We start from the raw sequence: 20,689 nt of genomic DNA, 5'->3' as shown, positions 1-20,689 counted from the left end.
CTTCGAAGAGCTCCGAGCGGGGGTTGGGGTATCGCTAGGAACGGCGGGAAGTGGGTGCAGGTGGGTTTGGTAGCAAGTTATGGACCTCTGGAATGTATCGAGTTCCGCAGGAGAGTCCGTTAGAGTGAGGATGAGGTGTCGACAGGGAAGAGGAACGAGAACTAACCGAGTAACGCTATCAACCGTCTGAATGCGAGATGTACGCGTTTCAACGGGAGCTCTGACTACCTATATATAAGACTGGCCGGATCTCGGGGTCGCAGGGATGTGGTGAGATGAGGATGATCTCTCAACAAACAACCGACGATCGTCTTCTCTTTCTCCCTCATCTCACTTCTCGACACTTCGCCCCCGTTTCTACTCGAGGTCGAGAGGGATACTCACAAAGAATATGGACGGCGCACCTCCGTCAGAGGATTTCGAATCCCTCGCTATTCCCGATCGACTAACTCACAAAGTACTCACACTCTCCCCTCTCGCGCTCCTCCTCGCATTCTTACTGACTAGTCCACGCTCTGAGTAGGTATGGAAAGCTCGATTATCGGCCTACGATTCAATCATCTCTTCCGCGAGTAAAACGATCGACGAAGACGATCAATTCTTCAATGAACCTTTCCTGTCCGGATCCTCGATGAGAGAATGGGTAAGGGATGCGAATGCTGTTGCGCAGGATAAAGGAGTGGAAGCGGCTTGTAAGGTCGTTGAAATGGGTGGGAAATCATTGAATAGGTCAGTCAACTAACCTCCCTCCCATCCTCTCCGAACGGGATGATGCTGACTGAGGAGAAAGAGATAATAGAACGAGACCGGAAGTCGTACCGAGCGTGGTGGAGAAATGTCTAGGAGCGGCTAGGGTGAGTTTCGAAAACCCTTTTTCTCATTCAACTCTCGTGCCTCTCTCGTGCCTCTCTCGTACTGTGCGCGTTATACTCACGCTTGGACATGAAACAGGCTTCGACGAAACAGAAAGGTATTGAGCTATGTCTGTTGTATGCTGAAATGGAAGAAGATATGGGAGAAGGAGTTATCGTAAGTCGAATTCTCACTTTTCAGCGAAGTCCCGCTGAAAGAGAGTTCGGGTTCCCGTGATAGGGCGACGTGATACCTGGATTGGATATGAAGCAACCAAAGATCGTTGCAGCGTGTGTGACAGTCCTGAAAGAACTCGTTTAGTGCGTTTTTCAATTTTCCCTTCTCGCTCTTCTCTTTTCGCTACATGCGCTGACCAGCATCCGGTTCCCAGCTCTCTCGGTCCGAAAGCTATCTCTCTCAAACCGATCCTCCAGACCCTTCCCAAGATCTTTTCCCACGCCGATAAAACCGTCCGTTCCGAAGGATCTCTCCTCTGTCTCTCGCTCCATTCCTACCTCGGTCCGGCCCTCACTCCCCACTTGACCGATCTCAAACCCGTCCAAGTGAAAGAGCTGCAAGAGAGTTTCGAGAAGAGTGATAGAGGGGAAATGGAAGGGTACGGAATGGGGAAATTGAAACCGACTAGGTTTACGTGGAGTGTGAAAAGGGAGATGAAAGTCAAGGAAGCGGAGGGGACATTGTCGGGAGGTGAGGCGAATGGAGTTGAGGAGGACGGAGTTGAAGCGGAAGAGGAACAAGGTACGAGCAGCATCTTGATTTCGAGCGCGATGAAACAGTGCTCAATTCTTCTTTGCTCGTTACAGAGGCAGAAGATCTTACTATCGATCCTTTCGAACTCGCTACTGCTATTCCCGTCGTGACGGCCTTACCTCCCGATTTCTACACTCATCTCTCCTCATCGAAATGGAAAGATCGAAAAGAACTCGCCCTCGAACCTCTCTTGACTCTCCTCTCTTCCTCAATCAAATACGATACCTCATCAAACTATACAGAACTCGTCACGGCCTTGAGTGGGAGAATGACGGATGCGAACGTGTTGTGTGTCATGCTGGCCGCGAATTGTATCGAGAAGTTGGCGAAGGGTTTGAGAGAAGAGTTCAAGGGTTATAAAGGAGTTGTGACGAGTCCGTTGCTGGGGAGGACAAAAGAGAAGAAACAGAACGTGTTGGATGCGCTCGGAAACGCTCTTGATGCCGTTTATCAATCAGTGAGTTCGTTTCTCTCGATTGCCTCAGAAGCCTCGCTGACTTTCCATCGATACTAGGCCTCAATCGGAGACTTCACAGAAGATGTGACGACATTCACGAAAGACAAGAACCCATCGATCAAACTCCAAACCCTCCTCTTCTACGTTCGCTGTCTCCGTTCGACTCCCTCTCCACCTCCAAAATCCGACCTACCTCCCCTCCTCGAAGCATTCAAGAAGACTCTCGAAGATTCAGACGGAGCCGTACGTGCTGCATCGGCAGAAGCACTAGGAACAATGATGAAAGTGATTGGAGAACGAGCTTTCCTCGGACTCGTTGGAGAAGTCGATCCGTTGAGGATGGAGAAAGTTAAGGAGGGGTTCGAGAAGGCAGAAACGAAATGTAAGGATGGAAGATCAGCTGGAGCGAAACCACCACCAGCAGCAGGAGCGACGAAATCAGCAGCACCTTCAGCAGCTTCGAAATCAAAACCTCGAGGAGCTCCTCCATCTTCAAACGTCGCGAAAACTAAACCTCCCCCTTCAACGACGACGAACGACTTTGATGAATTCGAACAAGCTCCAGCAGTCAAACCTCCAACTAGAGGTCCTCCCGCTCGATTACTCGGAGCTGGCGCGAAAAAACCTTCTCCCTCTTCTACTTCCACTTCTGCTCCTTCCGCTCCTTCAGCAGCAAAGAAACCTCCTCCATCCTCACGTCCTACTCCAACTCCCTCTGCCGCTCCAACTTCGAGCTCCTCGAAACCTTCCGAACCCCTCCGGTTTAAATTCACGCAAGAATCCGCCGAGAATCAAGTCGAATCAGCCGAAGCGATCCCGAGTAACTTGGTTGCGATGTTAGCTGATAGTGCTTGGAAGGTCAGGTTGGAAGGGATCGAGAAATTGGCGGAATGGGTTAAAGTTGAGGGGAGGGAAACGGAGAGTGAGATTGTTGTTAGGTGGTTGGTCGGGAAGAAACCTGGGCCGAAGGAATCGAACTTCCAGGTGAGTCTACAGCCATGATCTCCACTCGACTCGATTGAGGACGACAACTGACTCTAATGAGATGGGATTTCCATAGGTTTCCGGAAAGATGTTTGGGTTATTCCAACAACTCGCGGAGGACAGTTCGACTTGGACAAAAGCTTGTGCTGCGGTTGCGATCCCTTTGTGTTGTGACAAGTTGGGAGATATCAAACTGAAGAAACCTGCGGGAGACGCGATGATCAGTTTTGCGGAAAAGAGTAGTTTAGGCTTCATTCTTGGTCAAGGTAAGTCGACTCATGTCTCGCAGAGACCGATATTACACGAGATGCTGACGAGTAGCTCGACCCTTCGATAGCGTATGAATCAATGTCGAAACAAAAAGCTCCGAAAACACTACAAGAATCTTACGTCTTTGTGGAACAAGCGCTTCGGGATTTTGGGATCGTCGGTGGACTCGCAGTCAGAGACCTGATCGAGTTCCTCAAGGTCGGATTGAAACATTCGAACGCGGCGGTGAGAACGCAAGCTACGAAAACTCTCGTCACCTTGAGATTGTTCGTCGGTCCTAGTAAGCTTCCTCTCTCGATCTCTTCTCGCCCCTAGATCGATCGCTGATCTCCCTCCTCTACGCCTAGATATCACTTCCTTCCTCTCCGACCTAACCCCGCAACTCCTCTCGACTATCGAATCCGACTTCGAAAAGGTCTCGAGCGAATCGGCACCTGAACCAACTCGAATCGGAGCCGACACAGTAGTCTCCGCCGCACCAGCTGGACCTTCCGCAGCGAAAGGCAAGGCCGCAGGAGGAGGAACAGGAGGGAACGAGGTTGATCCGCTCGACGAGTTGTTCCCCCGAGTCGATTTCGATCGGTTGGTCCCGAGCGCGATGGTTCAAGCGTGCGGAGATGCGAATTGGAAAGTCAGGAAGGAAGCGCTTGAGGCGATCAGGGATATTCTCGAGGCGAACAAACGAATCAAACCGACGATTCTTCGTGAGTTTACCCTCAAATTTCAAGTTAATCGTTGAAATGATCTGACGTTTTTGCTGACTCTACAGCTGATCTCGCCAACCCTCTCAAGGCTCGTATCACCGATAGCAACAAGATCATTCAACTTCTTGCGCTCGATATCGTCGCTCGCATCGCGAATGGAATGGGTAAACCTTTCGGAGAAAAGTTGTCACGAAATCTCGCACCCTCAGTCGCTCAGACCCTCGCCGATCAAAAAGCCAACATTCGAGCAGGAGGAATCACGACCCTCTCGGCGATGGCAGATAACGGAGGACTCGAACATCTCGTTTCGACGTTCGACAAACCTCTCGATGCGAATAACCCGCTTCAACGCAAGGAACTCCTCGGTTGGCTCGAAGAACGCTTCAAGGATGAAGACGCCATCGCAGGGCTCGAACTATCGAATCTGACGAGCTCGATCCTGTCGTGTCTCGAGGATCGAAACGCCGAAGTGAGGAAATCCGCGACGGCTATTCTACCCGTCGTCATCTCGAAAGCAGGTTACGGACAAGTCATGGACATGGTTTCGAAACTGAAACCTGCTTCGAGGTCGACTGTACTCCCTATCGTCGAAGCCGCTCGATCAAGCGCAGCGTCGTCAAATCCCCCTCCAGCTTCTCGACCGGCTTCGACTGTCCTTCCTTCTTCTTCACGTCCTCCTTCCGTCGCCGTCAAGGCTCAACCTCCTCCAGCCCCACCTTCCGCCTCCGTCCCTCCTCCTTCCGCTCCAGCTCCTCGGGTTCCCGCAGGTTTACGACCGACATCGAAACCTCTTCGATCCGCACCTTCGCTATCGCAAGATGAGGTTCCCCCGGCTGCACCTTCGGCTCTTCCCCCTCGACTAGCTCAACCTCGACCTCGAGCATCGATCAGTGGACTACGAGCTGTCGCCTCGACCTCGGCTTCTCGAACTCCTTCTTCCTCCTCTGCTCCTTCGCCGACAATCAATCGAGAAGCTCCTTTCCGCAGCTCGGATCCGAATCCGAAGGTTCTCCGACACAAGAAGGAGACGGGATTGATGAAGTGGTCAGTCGAAGGAACTCCTCGAGCGGATCAAGTCGAATGGCTTTCATCTCAAATGGCTCCTCAAATCTCGGCTTCGCTTCACGCCCTACTCTTCAGTACCGATCACAGCGCTGAACGAGACTTCGTCGCGGGATTGACGCTCATGGACGACTGCGCGAGAGATCCTTCGACCGCAGAACAGTTCGACCTCGATGGAGACGAAATGAGGGATCGAATCGTCGCGAACCTCGATTTGATCATCAAGTACATCACTTTGAGGATCGGAATGACGAGTACGACGATCACGGTCAAATGTCTAGACTTGATCGATCATTTCATGCCGCTCCTCGTTCAGTCGGGATACAAGATGTCGGATTACGAAGCTTCACCTCTATTGACTTGTCTCATCGCAAAGGTAGGCTTTCTTCTTGCTTCGATGTGGAAAAAGGATTGAGCTGATGAGGTTCTCGCCTTGGTTGATCAGGTCGGCGACGGGAAAGAAACAATTCGTCAACGAGTTCGAGCAATCTTCAAATCAATCTGTTCCGTCTATCCTTTCAGCAAAGTCTTCACGACGATTCTCGAGCAAGGTCTCGACAACAAGAATACTCGAGTTCGAAGCGAGTGCGTCGAAGAACTTGGACAACTCTACTCTCGACACGGAGTTCGAATTTACCCTCCCGCCCAAGCTCTTCCTCTCATCGCGTCCTTCATTGGCAAACCTGATGCGACAACGAGAACGGCCGCCCTTCACGCTATCGGAGCCGTTTACACCCTCGTTGGAGCTGAAGCGACTTGGAAGGCAGTCGGAACTCTTCCGGCGAAGGATCGGTCGATGCTCGAAGAACGTCTCAAACGAACAAGTACGGGAGTAGCCTCTCCAGCTCCAGCCCCTCGGTCTCACACGCCGATAGACGCCCCGGGTACGCCAGGAGGAAGCCTTCGACCACCGTCAAATCGTTCAACAATCGGTCCCGGCTCCCCTTCTCCCGCGATGGCGAGCGCTCTCGGATCTTATCAAGGTCGGACAGGACTGCCTCGACCCGGAGCCGGTATTCCTAACAGACTCCAACGACCCCAGAGCGTTCTCGCGTCGACAGGAAACATCCCTCAACCAGAATCGCACACTCCTCGCAAGAGCGTCTCGTCCATGTCGGGACTCCCAGCTCCCGGCTTCGGATCAAGGATCACAGCGCCGACCTCTTCTCGAGTCGCTTCGAACCCAAGCTCGATCGCTTCTTCGACGGCGTTTACGGAGGACGATTTGATGGCGGAAACCGTCACCGACTTGCCCTCGCTCATCGATGCTCTCTCGACGGACGACTTCTCAGCCTGTGCAGACGTCTTCAAGCTCGTAACACGGGAGATCACGAAGAACAGCGAACACGTTCTCCTCCACGCCGACACTCTCATCGACGCTCTCACGAACAAGATGGAACTCGGATTCACCGATCTCTCCGCCGACACGTCCCCTGCCCAACTACGTCTCTGCAAACACCTCATGCAAACGCTCTCTGCCTTCTTCGACAAGCGAACACTCAGTCAGCAAGTTTCGAGAATGCCTCTCACCGGTCTCCTAGCGGATCTGACTGGACGCCTGCTCGATACGGCCGACAACACAGCATCCGAACCGATTCAGAGTTTGTCGAAGGTGCTCAACATGGTTCTGATTCGAATCTTCCACCATTCGGATCAAAACGTTTGTTTCGGGTGAGTCGTTCTTCTTCCCGCTATCCCTCGTCACTTTGCACACCTTGACGAACGAACTGCTTCTCTAGAGCGCTCCTTATCGTCCTACAAGACGCGACGATCGATCTTCGAGAGCTGAGAGGTTCGGAATTGGCGGATCGAGCGAAATATGCTGAGCTCGTGATGAAGGTGAGCACTCGTTCAGACTCTTTCTCGTATCCTGAGATCGTCAAGGTTGACACACATTGGCTCCACTAGTGCTTGTGGAAAGTTTCAAAGACGGTCAAAGAAAGTCTCGAGACGCAACAACTCCTCGCTCCTCGACTCCTCAGCGATATCAACAACTTCCTCGTGACGATCCCTCCTGCCGAATGGCGACGTCGCTCGACCGACAACATCCCTCTAGCCGACATGCCGCTCCGAACGGTCAAGACGATCCTTCAACAAGTCGTCTCGGTCCTCAAGGGTCAAGTCTTTGACGAACTCGACGAGATTGAATCTGCGGAGAACTCTTTCGTCTACCAGTATCTCTATCGACTAGCGAATCAGCCTACTGGAGGGAACGGTGCCGATTCCGCTGTTCGCGCTCAAACTCTCGCTCGCAAACAATCCTCCTCGTCAATCACGTCAGGTCGCAGCGTCACTTCTCGCAACTCGGCGATGTCTCCACCTCTCGGAGGTCCGCCACCACGCAGCGCTTCGAGCAACTCCAATGCATCGAACGGCACCGCTCCTCAAGTCTCTTCACCTGGAGGAACCGATATCGCCGTGAACCATCGCTTGAAGGAGATCTTCGACCTCATCGGAGATCCGAACAACTCTAGAGCAGGAATCTCGGCGCTTTACGAATTCCAGAAGGCGAATCCGGAGGCGTCAGGGAGAATCGCAACCTGGTGAGTCTCCCTTCCTTTGCTTTCCCTGTTTCTGGTTGCTGGAGACCCACGCCCATCTCTGGCTTGATAGGATGGCGGGAACTGGAAGCTACTTCCAAACGTATCTCAAGCGAGCGCTCGCTAATCTCGAAGCGACTGATCGAGAACGCAAAATCGAAACTCCAACCTCGCCTAGTTCAGAAAGCATGAGCTCAGGTGAGTTCTTCTCACTGCGACGATACGTTCGACTCATACTGATGACGTTTGCGTCTACCCAGGAATGCCTTCCCGTCTCTCACGACCTTCGAGCGTTGCTAGCAACGTCGCTCCCGGAACTCCTACTCGAACCTCCTCTCGACTTTCTCTCGGACCTGGATCTTCAAGTGGCACGCCCCAACAGTCTGCCAAGCTCGCAGAGCTCAAATCAATGTTCGGAGTTGCCGACAAGGAGTAAACTATTCACCCTTCGCTTTTCTATTCTTCCTGCTTTTGTTTCGTTAATTCTCCCCGCTTCCGCAAAGTTGGATGTTTCTCCTTTCCCGCTCGTTGTTGTATATCTAGCTTTCTGAAAATATCCTCTCCGTGCTCTCGATTCAAGCCAGACCATTTCGATCGAACGAGAGAACAGAACGATTGCAAAGAGACGGAACGACAAAAGTTGCGAAATTGAAACAAGAAACAGATTACTTTTCCAAACGATCATTCCGAATCCATCACTCCATCGGGTTTGACCTCATCAGCTCTCTTCCTCCTCTCGGCTTCCTCCGCGCCTCGTTTCGCGAATGCCTCACTACTCATATTCCAATCGACGAGTTGAGCGAAGAAGATCGAGTAGTAGTCTCGGCTAAGTCCAGCTTGACTTTCGAGGAAGGAGCGATACCTCTTTTCGAGTAAAGGATCTTGAGGATAAACGGGATCATGATTTTCGAGAGCGACGAGGGCTTCGGATTTCGGAAGGAATCCAAACGTGACGTTGACGTCGACTTGACGATTGAAGACTCGAGGAGTCGAAGCGGAAGCTGAAATTGGCCGTGGCGCGGCGTCGAGGGGCATTGAGAGAGAGTCGCTGGATAGCTTCGAAGAGGGAACGAATTCGGGAGAGGTCTCGTTGTAGCTGGGCATCGGAAGTTTGTGATTGCGAGAGAAATTCGGGAGGAGTGTTGTTCGAAGAAGGACGAGGTGGAGAGAAAGAGTGTCTAGGTCGAGGGGAGAGTGAACGTCGTCGCGATTTTGATGACGCGGGACGAATCGGTGAAGGAGAACGGCGCGACCTTGAGTGGTCTTTCGAGCGACGAGGCGGAGACTGGGATCGACGAGAGGACGTTCGGGAGCGATGAGAAGAGCTGCGATTTCGAGTGGAAGAGTGACGAGGTTTGCGGGATTCCTCCTTGCTGGGAGACGCAAGCGGAGATGGAAAACGCGGACGAGTTGGAATCGGCGGTCTAACTTCCGGAATTTCGTCCTCTGCGGGTTCGTCCGTTGATGAGTGGGCGAGAACTCGAAGGAGTCTCCCTTCGAAGGGACATGCTAGATTGTCGATCAGATGCAACATTGATCCTTTGTTGTCGACTATGACATGGCCAACCGATTCGCCGTTGGGGAAGTCGCGGGTGATGATGATCTTGACGACGTGTCGTGCGTGGAGATTCTCGAGAACCAAGTCATGAAACCTGTGAAGGGGCAAAGAATAGGGCAGATGAAGAACTTTGACGACAAAGGTTTCGATTGGCGCATCAGTCGGAGCGGGATGATGTTGAGTTGGTGTAGGTGGTCGAGGAGGAAGACCGAGAGGGCGCGGGATAGCTGGCTCGGAGCTCCTTTCAACTGGTTTCGGAGGGCATGCGATCATAGATTGTTCCTCTTCCGTGTCCATCTTTACCGCGGGATCGAGCGAGGGAACCTCCTCCTCCTTCTTTAAGTCTTCTTGCGGTGTTTCGATTTCCGCTTCTTTTTCGTCAACTTCCTCTTCCAGCCCCAGTCCAGCGTCCGTCAACCACTCTTCAGCTTCATTCAAGTCGTCTCCAGCTATCTCGAGCAGTTTCTTCGATGCCGTGGCTGAAAGAAAAGAAAAGCTTTCTCGATGAGTATCTCATTTTCGATCGAACACGGTGAAAGTTACATACCTTGTTCCCGGCCTCCTCTGTACCATTTTTCGACAAGATTGCGTAAGCCTGGGTGTCCATTTCTGCTTGCGAGCGTCGGAGTTGCGCCTCGATGCAGGATACATTCGACAATGAACGATCGAACTCGGAAATTGAGCGTAGGACGCGCGATTGCCTCTTGCAGGATGGTCGTTCCACTCGTTGCATCTATAATTGGAGGCAGGCAACATCAAGAGTCAGCATGAATCCTCAAGAGAGAATGGAATCGAAGAAATAGTTGAATGAACATGGGTAACGTGTGAGGCGAACGCTCGCGACCGATAGTGACAGCAGACTGACCGGTCGAATTGAGCTCCTCTTCATCACCAAGATACAACAGGACTCCTAGTAGATCATCACTCGCGACGGCCTGCGTCAAAGCATTCCTCCTCTCTTCCGCCGTCATCTCGCTCGGATCCATCAGTTCCATCTCTGCCATATTCTCTTGACTCTCAACCATATCGTACTGCTACCGAACGGGCGAATCGAGGATCGGATCCAGGACGAAGCGACGGATTCGTTTCGAAGGAAGCGACCTCGTAACTCCGTTCACTTTGGCTCCTCCAGGCGCGAACAAGGTTGTAGATGGTCTACTTCGGATCCAGGAGCGATTCGAGATGTAAGGGTGGTTGAGATGAGAGAGAAAGAGCGCTTCATCAATATTTCCCTTTCTCTCCCTTCAACTCACCTCTCCGCCGACACTACACGCTTCAAACCAAGAAAGTAGCTCGATAGACAGTCTGCCGATCGGGACTACCGCATCCAACACGACTTTCATCGACTTTATAGCGCGTCTTGTCGATCAATCCTCTCAATCTCCCCATCTCCGGTTCTCTGGCGCCAGCAAGACTCGCCCAAGATTACTGAGCCGTGCCTACGCCCACAACAACCGTCTTCTCGGGGAGAGACTCTCAAGCGGACCTCAAACCGAACTCATCGTTGGAACGGGAACAGGCGATAACTACACCCAGAACGAGTTCAACAGCGCCCACAGTTCCGCCGGAACGGTCTCAGGACTATGTCTGAAGAAACTGAGACGCGTAATGCTGGAGAAAACGAGATGGAAGAAGCCTCGGCGGAGCTCCCCAATACTCCCTCTCTTTCGGCTCTCGGTACCGTTGCTGTAGACTCTACAACAGACACGAATCGACTCTCGGTCCCGCCTCCTTCCTCTCCCGGCCCCGTGACTCTCGCGTTCCCCTCCGCAGCTCAACCACTTCGTCCGTCTACTCCCCGTCGCTCGAAATCTCCCGCTGCTCCTCTTCCGCCTTCCTCCTCTTCCTCCGGTGCAACGATCCACTGCTCAACTCGCCAGAATTCCCGACCTACGATCAAGGCGACGTCCGATGAGGAACTCGACGAGAATGCTTCAGATGATTCTCTTCGATTGATGCCCGTTACCTCTTCGGCCGTCAAAGGAGAAGACAGCGGAGGAGGCGGCGTGAAACACAGACCGCCCAAGTCTCGGAGGCGTAGAAGCCCGACAACGAAGGACTCGGAAGCGGGAGAAGAACGCGAAGAAGACGCGAGTGGTCATTCTCGGATCCGTCAAAAGTCCTCAGCTCCTTCATCAAGCTCTGGAGATGGTGCGAACGCGGAGGCTTCCAGCTCAAATGGGACAATTCTCGATAAAGGTGAGTTGTTCGGCCTCAGACTGAAGCACAGCGAGACAATCGCTAAAACGACACCTGATCTTAGATTACGACGAGCTCGACCTACTCAGTTCGAGTCAAGCGTCGAGGCCAACAATAAAGACAAAGAGGAAGTCCAAGAAGCGTCCAGATCGTCGAAGGACGCTCGACTGTGTCGAGATTCCTGCACCCTCTCGACGTTCTTCCTCTTCGACGAGGTCAACTCCCCGCGGACCGTCTCTTCAACCCTCAACTTCTCGTCGAACGTCTCCTACAACCCTGAGCTCGTCGATGAATCTGCTTCGTGCGTCTAGTGAAATGGAGGAGGCAGAGACAGAGACGGCGAGGAAACGCAGGAAGAAAGATCATTCCTTCGAGCCTACTGTCAGTTCTCACCTCAGCCCCCCTGTTGTCACCTGCTGGTTTGCTGACATCCAGAATCTGCTATAGTCTTCCTCTCGCCATTCGTCACCCCGAGCTCGAAGCTCTTCTCCTCTCAACTCGCCTCAAAAGCCTACTCTCTCTGCCCTTCGACTCGACACCGCAGAAGCTCTACCCCGTGATGATCCCGATGAAGATCTCGACGCACGATCTGGAGCATCGTCGCCGCTCACTTCAGTCGCTGCTTCGAGTCCGACTCTTTCCCACCATCGTTCGAGTACTACCCCTCCAGTTGAATCCCTCGCCACGAAACGTCGTCTCTCCCCATCCGATACCGAAGACGATAAAGACGACCACGACAATCCCACTGGGTCGGACAAGGAATCAGCGAGTTCGGACACGGCTTCGCCGAAGAAGAAAGCTCGAGTTCGGAAAACCGTTTCGGCGAAACCTAAACGCGAGACGACAAGTAAAGCGGGTAAACGCACGGCCGGGAAAGGGAAAAAGGCGGTCAAGGAGGAGGAGGAGAAGGAAGCTGTCCCGACCGAGGCGGAAGAAACGTCCGAAGAGGGAAAAGCGAGTGTTACAAGCGTCGAGGAGGGTAACGGATGGGGTACACGGCCGAAGAGGAAGAAGAGTGCGAGACAGAGTATGAGGGAAGCGAACACAGAGGAAGATGGTGGCAGTTCAGACGAAAGCGAAGACGAGAGCGAGGAGACAGATGAGGACGATTCAGGCTCCGAGTCGGTGTACAACTCGTCACCGGCCCGGAAACCAAAGTCTTCCGCAAAGAGTCGAGCGAAACCTTCGCCTCGGGTCGTCGCAGGGAAGAAGGGCAAAAAGAAGGAACCAGGCGGGAAGAAGTTGAAAAGTAAGGGAAAGGGAAAAGCGAAGGAGAAAACTGACGACGAGTCAGCCAAACGTGAGTTTCGACTTAAGGTCACTTTGCTCTCGGCACTGACTGACGATTCATGCTCGCCTTCTAGCTACTCGAGGACCCTCATCATCTCCCGTCAAAGCAGCTTATCGACCGACGAGTAGTTTCCTCATGGAGCTCAGTCAACCCTCGAAGTCGGAACGAGAATCCTCACAAGAACGGGCGAAAGGATGGGACGTTCGTGAATTCGATAGCTACGTTTGGGTTCATCTCGACTCGAATGAGGAAGGAAGAGGCGGATTCTGGTGGATCGGAAAGGTCAGTCTCCGCTTTGACCATTATTCGCGTCCCAGGCGTTCCAATCTGACCTCTCTCATATCGAACCAGATTACGAACAAGCTACGGTCCGAGCGCCCTCTCACGATAGAACTCTTCGTCGACCCAGAGGGCTTGATTCTACAGCACTGGTCCGTCGAACCTTCGCGTCGGTCTATAGACAAAGCTGACGATAGCTCATCCCTCCAGTCCTGAAAAAGTGGTTCGAGTTGAAGAACCCTCTCCCGACAATCTCCTCAAATTCCGTTCTCCTTCGTCAGCTTCCAAACTCCGTTTCAACAAGGCTACCTTCCGCGACTCTGCGGACTCGACCTCGACAACAGATGGACTGGAAGAAGCGTTCGGGCACGTCCTTCAACAGGCTTTACAGCTCGAAAGTTCGGCCGACAGCGACGACTCCGACAGTTCAGACGCTCTGCCTGACCCCTCTCAGCTCGGCAAATCCAGTCAGCTGAAGAAGACCAGTCAGAAGAAGCGCGAGGAGTCGAGTGAGGGAGGGGAGGAGGAGGTCGGAAGCGATTCCGACGACGACTTGCTCAAAGAAAGGGATGAGGTTTCGAGGTTAGCTTCTTCCAGTTACCTCCTTCCTCTGAGTTGATCGTACTGACATCGCGCTCTCGACATACAGCTTTCCTTTCTACTGCATCGCGAAGGAGCGAGGAGGTTGGTGGGCAGCATCTTGTGTCGGATACGCCGACGGCGGGAACACGAACAGAGCTGGAAAGGCCTTGACCGCGGCAAAGAGGAAGTTCCAAATCGAGTATCCGACAGGCGACAAATCGATCCTACCTCGTTCATCGTTACTCTTCCCGCGGCAAAAACAGTTTTCCACCGTCAAAGTTCGCTCGATTCTCGTTCTTTTCGCCCTTGGTTCAAGTATGCTGACAAGGCCCGTCTGAACAGCTTCAAGAGACCGTCGTCGAGTTCCCGAAGCAGTACCTCGAGAACGCTACCTCGTTCATCAAGGAAATTTGTCCCGAAGAATTGAACAAAACGCTCAACGAATCCTACCCTCCGGCTCAACCTCGCAACGACGCATTCTACGCAGGAGGTCGTGAACGAGAACAACTCGCTAAAATGTCGGTATTCGGAGAACTACCTTCAGATTTCATCGAAGAATTCTCCGAGACAATCGCGTCGTGGTTGTTGCCGAAGAGTGGTGATCACCCGGAAGGATCTCATCGCTACGAAGCTCTCACGAAACTCGAACGCGTCAGATATATCGCCGATGTTCTTCTCCCTGTCGCTATTATCCTCAACTTTGTCGACGATTCGGGCGACGCGGACACAACTCTCGAGCAACAAGTCCGGAAGGCGGCGAAGGAGGCGGGCAAATCCGATCCTTCTCCCGAGGAACTCGAGGCAGCAGTATTCGACCTCGCCTATCGACAGCTAAGCTCTCAATCGGCTACGAAAGCGGGTAAGTCGAAATTTTCGTTGATTCTGCTTTTACTGTTCGTCTGGCACTAATTCTCTCCCTGTCATCCAGTTCAATCAATGCGAGAAGGACGAAAGACTGCCGAAGCTCAGAAGAGTCTCTCGCAGAGATCCAGACGTTGAGGATAGTTTAGAATCATTCTATGCAAAGAACACGTTATCTAACTGCTCTCTAGTCGCTCGTATCTCCGTCTTCATTATCCGATGTCGCTGCTGTCGGTGGAGGAGAGGCAATGAAGAGAGCGTCGGAAGTGATTCCACCTTTTCGCAGTCGAGGGCATCAGTGTGAGACAACTCGTGTCAACTGAGAAAGCGCTGTGCTCACCGATGATACCGAAGAGAGATTGAAAGATTGAGCCTATCTTCTCGAGCTCGCCAATGATATCTTTGCACGCGAGTACATAAGCCAAGTACAAGAGTGAATCGCTTCCACCTCTCACGAGCCGTCTTTGCACGACTTCGAGTTGGTGGAGTTTCGTCACGAGACGTTGTCGAGCTTCGGCAGCGGGAGGGAGGAATGGAGGTAGAGGAGACTTGAGGGAGACAGCGCTCGCAAGTAGAGAGAAATAGAGTACAACGAGTCCCACCATCTCTCGTCGCTCGCGATTGACTGGAATGATAAAGTCGCGACGAACGCTCGAGAACCATTGTTTGCGGTTTGTCAGCTTGGCGACGGCAGTGAGAGTATCGAGGATGGACTGAGACGACGTGAGGATTTGACGATATTGAGCGGTTGGGAATCGACCTTTGAGTTGAGGTTCGTGAGGAGTCGCCGCAAGAAGACCTGAAACCTGATCGATTCAGAGCAGTGTCAGCTACTGTTTGCGATGGAGGAGCTATATATGAAGCTTACTCGAATGAGCGTCATCTGAAGCTGAACCTCCATCGCGACGAAATCTTGTTCGGCTTCGGCTAGTTCCTCCGCAGCTTGGTAGTCGAGGAGAGAAGTGCGCTCATTCGGGTTGTCGATTCGAGTCGAGATCTTTGAAAGTGACGGAGGCGGAGCAGAGTAAGTTCGAACGAGTCGCTCGTAAAGATGTGATGTGTTGATGAAGAACCTGAACACGGTGAGAGACAGTAAGCGATGATGCCTAGTACACGAGAGGTGGTACTCACTCTGCCAATCCTCTCCTCAGTTCACGACGAGCTTCGTAAGGCCAAACGTAACTCGTAATCACGAGACCGTAGACGACTCCGAAGGCAACCGCGATTGATCGATGAAACGCGATTGAGAAGATGGGGACGTCGTGTTCGCGGAGGTTGAAAGCGTAGAGCACGGTGAGGTTATAGGTGAGCAGCACGAATCGAGACGCCGGCGCGAATTGAGGTTTCGTGACGGCGACATAAAAGTTGGGTCCCGAGAACAATGCTCCGAGGATCGGCAAGACCCAGGCATTCTCGGGGAAAGCAGACTGGAGTTGATCGAGAAGGAGGAGATCGATTAGTAAATCTGAATCGCACGAGGAAGAAGAGTTTGCGAGCTGGACTAACGTAAAATGCGACTGCGACTCCGGCTCCTAAAGCTGTTCCTAGTACTCGCCCAGCAGCGAGGAAATTTGTCGCCCCGAGCGAAGGAGCCATGATGACGACATCTACGAGTAGGAGCAACACGTGAGCCCCAGCCTCGACAAGAAAGGAGAAATCGACGACGCACAGGAGATCAGACTCCATTCTCCTCTCCAGGTTAGCCAAAGGTGTCAGAGGGAAGGGATGAATGCCGGTGAAGCAAGTAGAGCGGCACCTCCTCCGGTTTTGATCGCGAAAAGAATGTTGGGTTGTCGAAGATACCAACCGAGCTTCCAGAAAGCGAACTTGACTTTCGTAATGAACGTTTGATCGTCGAGCTCGGAGAGTTGGTGAGATGTGAGTGCCCCGTCGACGATCTCGGGAAATACGAACGTTCGCCGTTTCTCGTGAGCCGGTCTCAACGCTCGAGCTGCGAATGAAAATGATCAGCTTTGCTTCATGCTGATGTACGGACGACCGGAATTTTCGACTGACCAAATTGATGTCGTACTGAAGCGTTCTTCGAGTTGGTCGGCGACCATCGTCGGAGCAGAGGCAATCGAAAAATCGGGGTCAAGAATCCCCACCTCCTTCTGAGCGCAATCTGTGCTTTCGCAACGTCTTCCTCTGTAGTTCGAAGCTGAACAAAGATGTCGACGAGGTCGAGTAGAGTCACCGCCCACTCCTCGAAATTAAAGCAGAAGTGGTAAATTCGGAACAGATTGTCGCTCGGATCTTGATCACTGCTTCCTCCCGAATCTGCGAATGGATCGATATCGACAAGATCCTCGGCGCCGTAGACGGTTTCTGATGGGAGAGAACGGTAGAGAATCTGGACAACATGGATACTAATCAGTGTCAAAGCGAATGCGTGTTACGAAAACAGAGATGTTATTGCTGACCTTGACCGCTCGAGAGTGTTCTCGCTTGAACAACAACAGGCTCTGTTCGAGCTCTGATCGTAGATTCAGTAGAGATTCAGCGGCGAATGGGCGAGCTTCTTCATCAGCGTCGTTTTCGAGAAACTTTCGATGCGCCCCTCCCGCCTTCGTCTCGACAAAGGAGGTCCGTAGGAATGATAGAACTTGCTTGCTCGTGTGCTGAATCACGAATAACAACTCAGTGTCGATCACGAGTTCGACACGGAAGGGTCGACTTACCGCCAGCTGTCGAAGACTCGGTCCAGCTCGATTCCGAAATGTGTCGAGAACTTGTTTCTCCTTCTCGAATTCGAGATCCAGCTTTCCTGTCCGTTTCGACTCTTCCTGCGCTTTGAGGAGATCCCACTGCAGCGAGCAACCCGCTCTCATCCCGGTCAAGCCTTGAGCCAACTTCGTCATACACGAAACTGCCGAGTCGTAAACCCGAGTGGTTCCGGCCATTCTCGAATCGTAGATTTCGTATTTCGCTTGAGAAAGGGACGCCTTGAGGGTGGTGAAGGTAGACTGGTGAGTGTCGATGGCCTTTTGAAGCGTTTGTGGTCGTGTCGAGACATCGCTACTCAGACCGCAGGAGTCAGCTTCAAAGACTCGACGAAGACGTAACAGAACTCACTCTAGGAGGAAAGTCTTGGTAAGCATGTCGATGAGAGTCGAGAACGAGGTGAGCGTTCGATTGAGGTCCGTTCTGCCGTCGCGGAAAGGAGGTGAGCTAAGTTCATGAGCCCGCCAACAGTCACGAGGACTCACTGTAGTTTGCTCGTCGCACTTTGCGGCCAGACAAGCAGACATACCGCGTTCGAGATGAAGCTCCCGACTCCGGCGATGAGCAACACTTGCAGGATGACCTGACCGTTGAATTTGCCTTCATGATACGCTCCTTCCTTCGTTATACTGTCGAATTCAATGCAAATGAGCTTGGGAGCAGCGGAGAGAAAAAGTACGGACGCTTACATCGGGGAACAAACGAGAGAGATGAGCGAACAAGCGGTAGAAATCGTAGGTTTCGCGAGCGACACTTTCAGGTAGACCATCAGGCCGTACCCTCCACCGAGCCAGAAGAGTAAGACGAGAAAGTGGCCGAGAGACTGCTCGCACCGGATGAAGAGACAAGGCGAAAGAATTAGCGTTTGAAACAATACGATATTAGGTTAAAGGGGAGATAGGACTCACGAGGATGTCGAGACGTTCGCAGAGCATTGAGAATGCCATCGAACTCGTCGTCAAGATGACGGCATAAATGGCGCCCAAGAAGAGAAAGATGTCGACCTCAAAGATCCCGCCGATTGTCTTTGCCGGCATAAAGTAAACACTGACGGTCGCGATTGCGTGAGCGTTTCGGACAGGCCCTTCTACATCCCAGGGGGCTCCTACGAAGTCGGATAGGGCGGGAATGAACGTGAATAAACTCGCTAGAAAGTACGCTAGCACGCATTTCAGGACGTTCTTGGCGGTCAGGGAGAGAGGAAATATTCGAGCTATTGAACGGTCGTAGAATGAAGGCGGTCTCAGGTAGGAGGAGGACCGCGGTTTGCGAAGAAGCGGTTTGTCGAGTTCGTCTTCGTCCTCACTGTCCGTCTCCTCATCGTCCTCTTCCTCCTGCTCCAGGTGGTCTCGTATTGATTCTGTCGAGGATTGACTTCGATGTCGTCGCGGAACGGAGGAGGGAACGTCGCTGCTGTTGACTTTAGACAATTCTTCGTCGCTGTCTCCTTCGCGATGTTCCGTCGTCGATGCGTAGCTCTCCGGTTCCTCTGCAAGCGTATCCGACTGAGTGATCGAGCGTACTCTATCCCTTCCTCCTCTCCGAGTCTCCTGTTCCTGCTCCTGACCAGCACTGACCGTGCGAGTTCGACTCCTCTCCCTCGCGTGTCTCTCTACCGCCGCGCTCAACATCCCCCAATGGCTGACGTTCCCTTGTCTCGCTGCTTCCTCGGTAGGATCCTCGAATCTCGCGCTGTCCCATCGTCGTCGGATCCCTGGTTCTCTCCGAGCGCGGTTCTCCTCCATCGTTTGGTCTCTGCTTCTGCTGGGGTGTTCGGTTATGTTAAAGGGCGATGGTAGACTCGACGATAGTGCTGGTAGGGAAGGGCGGTGGTTCAGGGAGTGCGAACGGGAGGACGCATTGCGAGGTGTCGAGCAGCCTGATTGAGGTGCAGAGCTTCGAGGCGTCCCATTCGCGGATCGAGGGAAAGTCGCATAGTTCTGAAGTGATGCCAGCTTGTCTTCGTTGAAGGTTGTTCGGGGAGAAAGAGGGGAAGTTGGCCGATCGCTCTTTTGCTCCTTTCGTCCCCAATACGCATCATTCGGCTTCGGCAAACGTACAGGAAGATCACCAGACGGCTCGCTGTACTATCTAACCTCGCAACAGGGCAGCAGATTCGGCTTTCCCCCGCTTCGAGCCTCCGACAAACTCTCCATCTCTCAACCCATCTCCTCGACTTGCCTCGGCTCCTGGGCATTTAAGGATATCTCAATCACGTGTCAGATTATCATGATCAGCGGTAGGTATCCGCTTAGATGTCCCAGCTGGCTCCGCGGACCTCAAGAGTGCTCAGGCTTCCAAACTCCCTTTGTTTCTTCCCTTTCGCTGCTTCCACCGACGTAAGACTAGCTTTATGCTGAACTACTTATTGAGCTGGCTGCCTGGGTACGATTCGGCAATGGAAGGACACTCGGCGCAAACAGCGCTCCGCGGATCAGAAGTATGCTTCCCTGCTATATGTCTACCGAACGAGGCTGACCACCCTCTGAGCTTCCAAACAGGTGCCATCTGGAAGAGCTCAGCGTCATCACTTCGTCGCGGATCAGGGATCGGCTATAGGGAAGCTCGAGGAGGAGAATCGGGAACTGAAACGGAATTTAGAGCTCAGAACGAGAGAGTTTGAAGCTGTGCAGGCTGTCGCAAGAGAGAACGAGGGAGAGACCGAACAGCTGGGGGCGGAAGTGGGCAGGAGTGGTGGAAGAAACGTAAGAGCATCAACATAGGCCGCAAAATGGAACGAGCTGACTTCTCGTACTCTGTACTCTGCAGCGCAATCTCGTTCAGACGCGTGAGTCGTTGCCGTCGCTGCAAGTTATCTCAGATTCCTGAATCGAACCGTCACGACGTAGCTCTGGCAGTTGCCATACTCGACTTTGAAACCGATTTGGTACGCTCAGTTTTCGCTCTCGCTCTTCGATTACGAAACTCACCGTTCAGAGTCTAGTTTTCGCCAATTATTCTCAACTCGACGAACCCTGGTCAAACAGCTGCTCGACGAATCCGTGCGAGAATGCTTGAACTTCTGCCACGAAACGAAGCCGTGCAAATCCTCGTTTACCTCTTCTTGTACGATCTCTCCCGTTGTCCTGAACGAGCAATGGCCCACTGACGTAGTCTCAATAGCTCCCCTGACTCGAAAGTCACAGAACGCTTGATAGAAACAGGGGTGGTGAGAAACCAGGCAGAGATCAATCAGTTTGTGAGCACATTCCTCGATGAGTCTGTCCTAGCCATACGTACATCGACTGAAGATCGTGTCGCGTAGATCGACGACTTCACCGGGGCAGACCCGCTATTCATAGTAGTTACGGACAAAGCATGGCAAGAGAGAAGAGAACGGCAACGAGGTAAGGCTTTCTTTCGATCCCACCACGTCGCAACATGCGTTGATCCCCATGTACTCCTCGTGACACAGCACTCGCCTCCTTGTATGCCGGAAACACGGCGGTTCAACTCGTCTTGCTTGGTCGCTGGGGATTCGAATCGGCACTTGTCGAAGCGCTTGCTCCTACCTCTCAAGGTCCAGCAATTCCAGACAAGGTCAAGTTCATCGAG

The 20,689-nt window shown here is 52.7% G+C and overlaps 4 protein-coding genes across 4 annotated transcripts; 2 read left to right on the top strand and 2 right to left on the bottom strand.

The window, feature by feature from the left end:
- Window positions 1-391: 391 nt before the first annotated feature.
- On the top strand, window positions 392-8,076 carry STU2 (Stu2p; the record flags this gene model as incomplete). Its single annotated transcript, XM_076631771.1, has 17 exons — window positions 392-457; window positions 524-729; window positions 800-854; window positions 952-1,029; window positions 1,093-1,172; window positions 1,244-1,611; window positions 1,677-2,080; window positions 2,138-3,064; window positions 3,141-3,330; window positions 3,402-3,614; window positions 3,682-4,038; window positions 4,104-5,476; window positions 5,546-6,771; window positions 6,840-6,939; window positions 7,009-7,643; window positions 7,714-7,838; window positions 7,901-8,076. The coding sequence occupies 17 exons, from the start codon at window positions 392-394 to the stop codon at window positions 8,074-8,076; spliced, it is 6,579 nt and encodes a 2,192-aa protein (XP_076488342.1).
- A 245-nt stretch (window positions 8,077-8,321) lies between these two features.
- On the bottom strand, window positions 8,322-10,202 carry JCM6883_002091 (uncharacterized protein; the record flags this gene model as incomplete). Its single annotated transcript, XM_076631770.1, has 4 exons — window positions 8,322-8,965; window positions 9,048-9,677; window positions 9,746-9,931; window positions 10,064-10,202. 4 exons carry the CDS (start codon window positions 10,200-10,202, stop codon window positions 8,322-8,324), a joined length of 1,599 nt encoding a protein of 532 aa, XP_076488341.1.
- Window positions 10,203-10,781: 579 nt separating this feature from the next.
- Window positions 10,782-14,548, top strand: JCM6883_002090 (uncharacterized protein; the record flags this gene model as incomplete). Its single annotated transcript, XM_076631769.1, has 9 exons — window positions 10,782-11,397; window positions 11,462-11,778; window positions 11,845-12,697; window positions 12,762-12,970; window positions 13,040-13,119; window positions 13,178-13,549; window positions 13,617-13,827; window positions 13,892-14,408; window positions 14,478-14,548. 9 exons carry the CDS (start codon window positions 10,782-10,784, stop codon window positions 14,546-14,548), a joined length of 3,246 nt encoding a protein of 1,081 aa, XP_076488340.1.
- A 49-nt stretch (window positions 14,549-14,597) lies between these two features.
- Window positions 14,598-18,879, bottom strand: JCM6883_002089 (uncharacterized protein; the record flags this gene model as incomplete). Its single annotated transcript, XM_076631768.1, has 13 exons — window positions 14,598-14,686; window positions 14,751-15,216; window positions 15,279-15,483; window positions 15,542-15,837; window positions 15,917-16,017; window positions 16,167-16,361; window positions 16,427-16,763; window positions 16,834-17,031; window positions 17,092-17,428; window positions 17,486-17,557; window positions 17,620-17,763; window positions 17,824-17,957; window positions 18,043-18,879. The coding sequence occupies 13 exons, from the start codon at window positions 18,877-18,879 to the stop codon at window positions 14,598-14,600; spliced, it is 3,411 nt and encodes a 1,136-aa protein (XP_076488339.1).
- Window positions 18,880-20,689: the final 1,810 nt, after the last annotated feature.

This window comes from Sporobolomyces salmoneus (assembly GCF_050403485.1).
Source record: "Sporobolomyces salmoneus JCM6883 DNA, S_salmoneus_JCM6883_v1_ctg19, whole genome shotgun sequence".
In the NCBI taxonomy this organism is placed as follows: domain Eukaryota; kingdom Fungi; phylum Basidiomycota; class Microbotryomycetes; order Sporidiobolales; family Sporidiobolaceae; genus Sporobolomyces; species Sporobolomyces salmoneus.
Note: the sequence above shows the minus strand (reverse complement) of the source record. Positions and strands in the feature narration are given on the sequence as shown.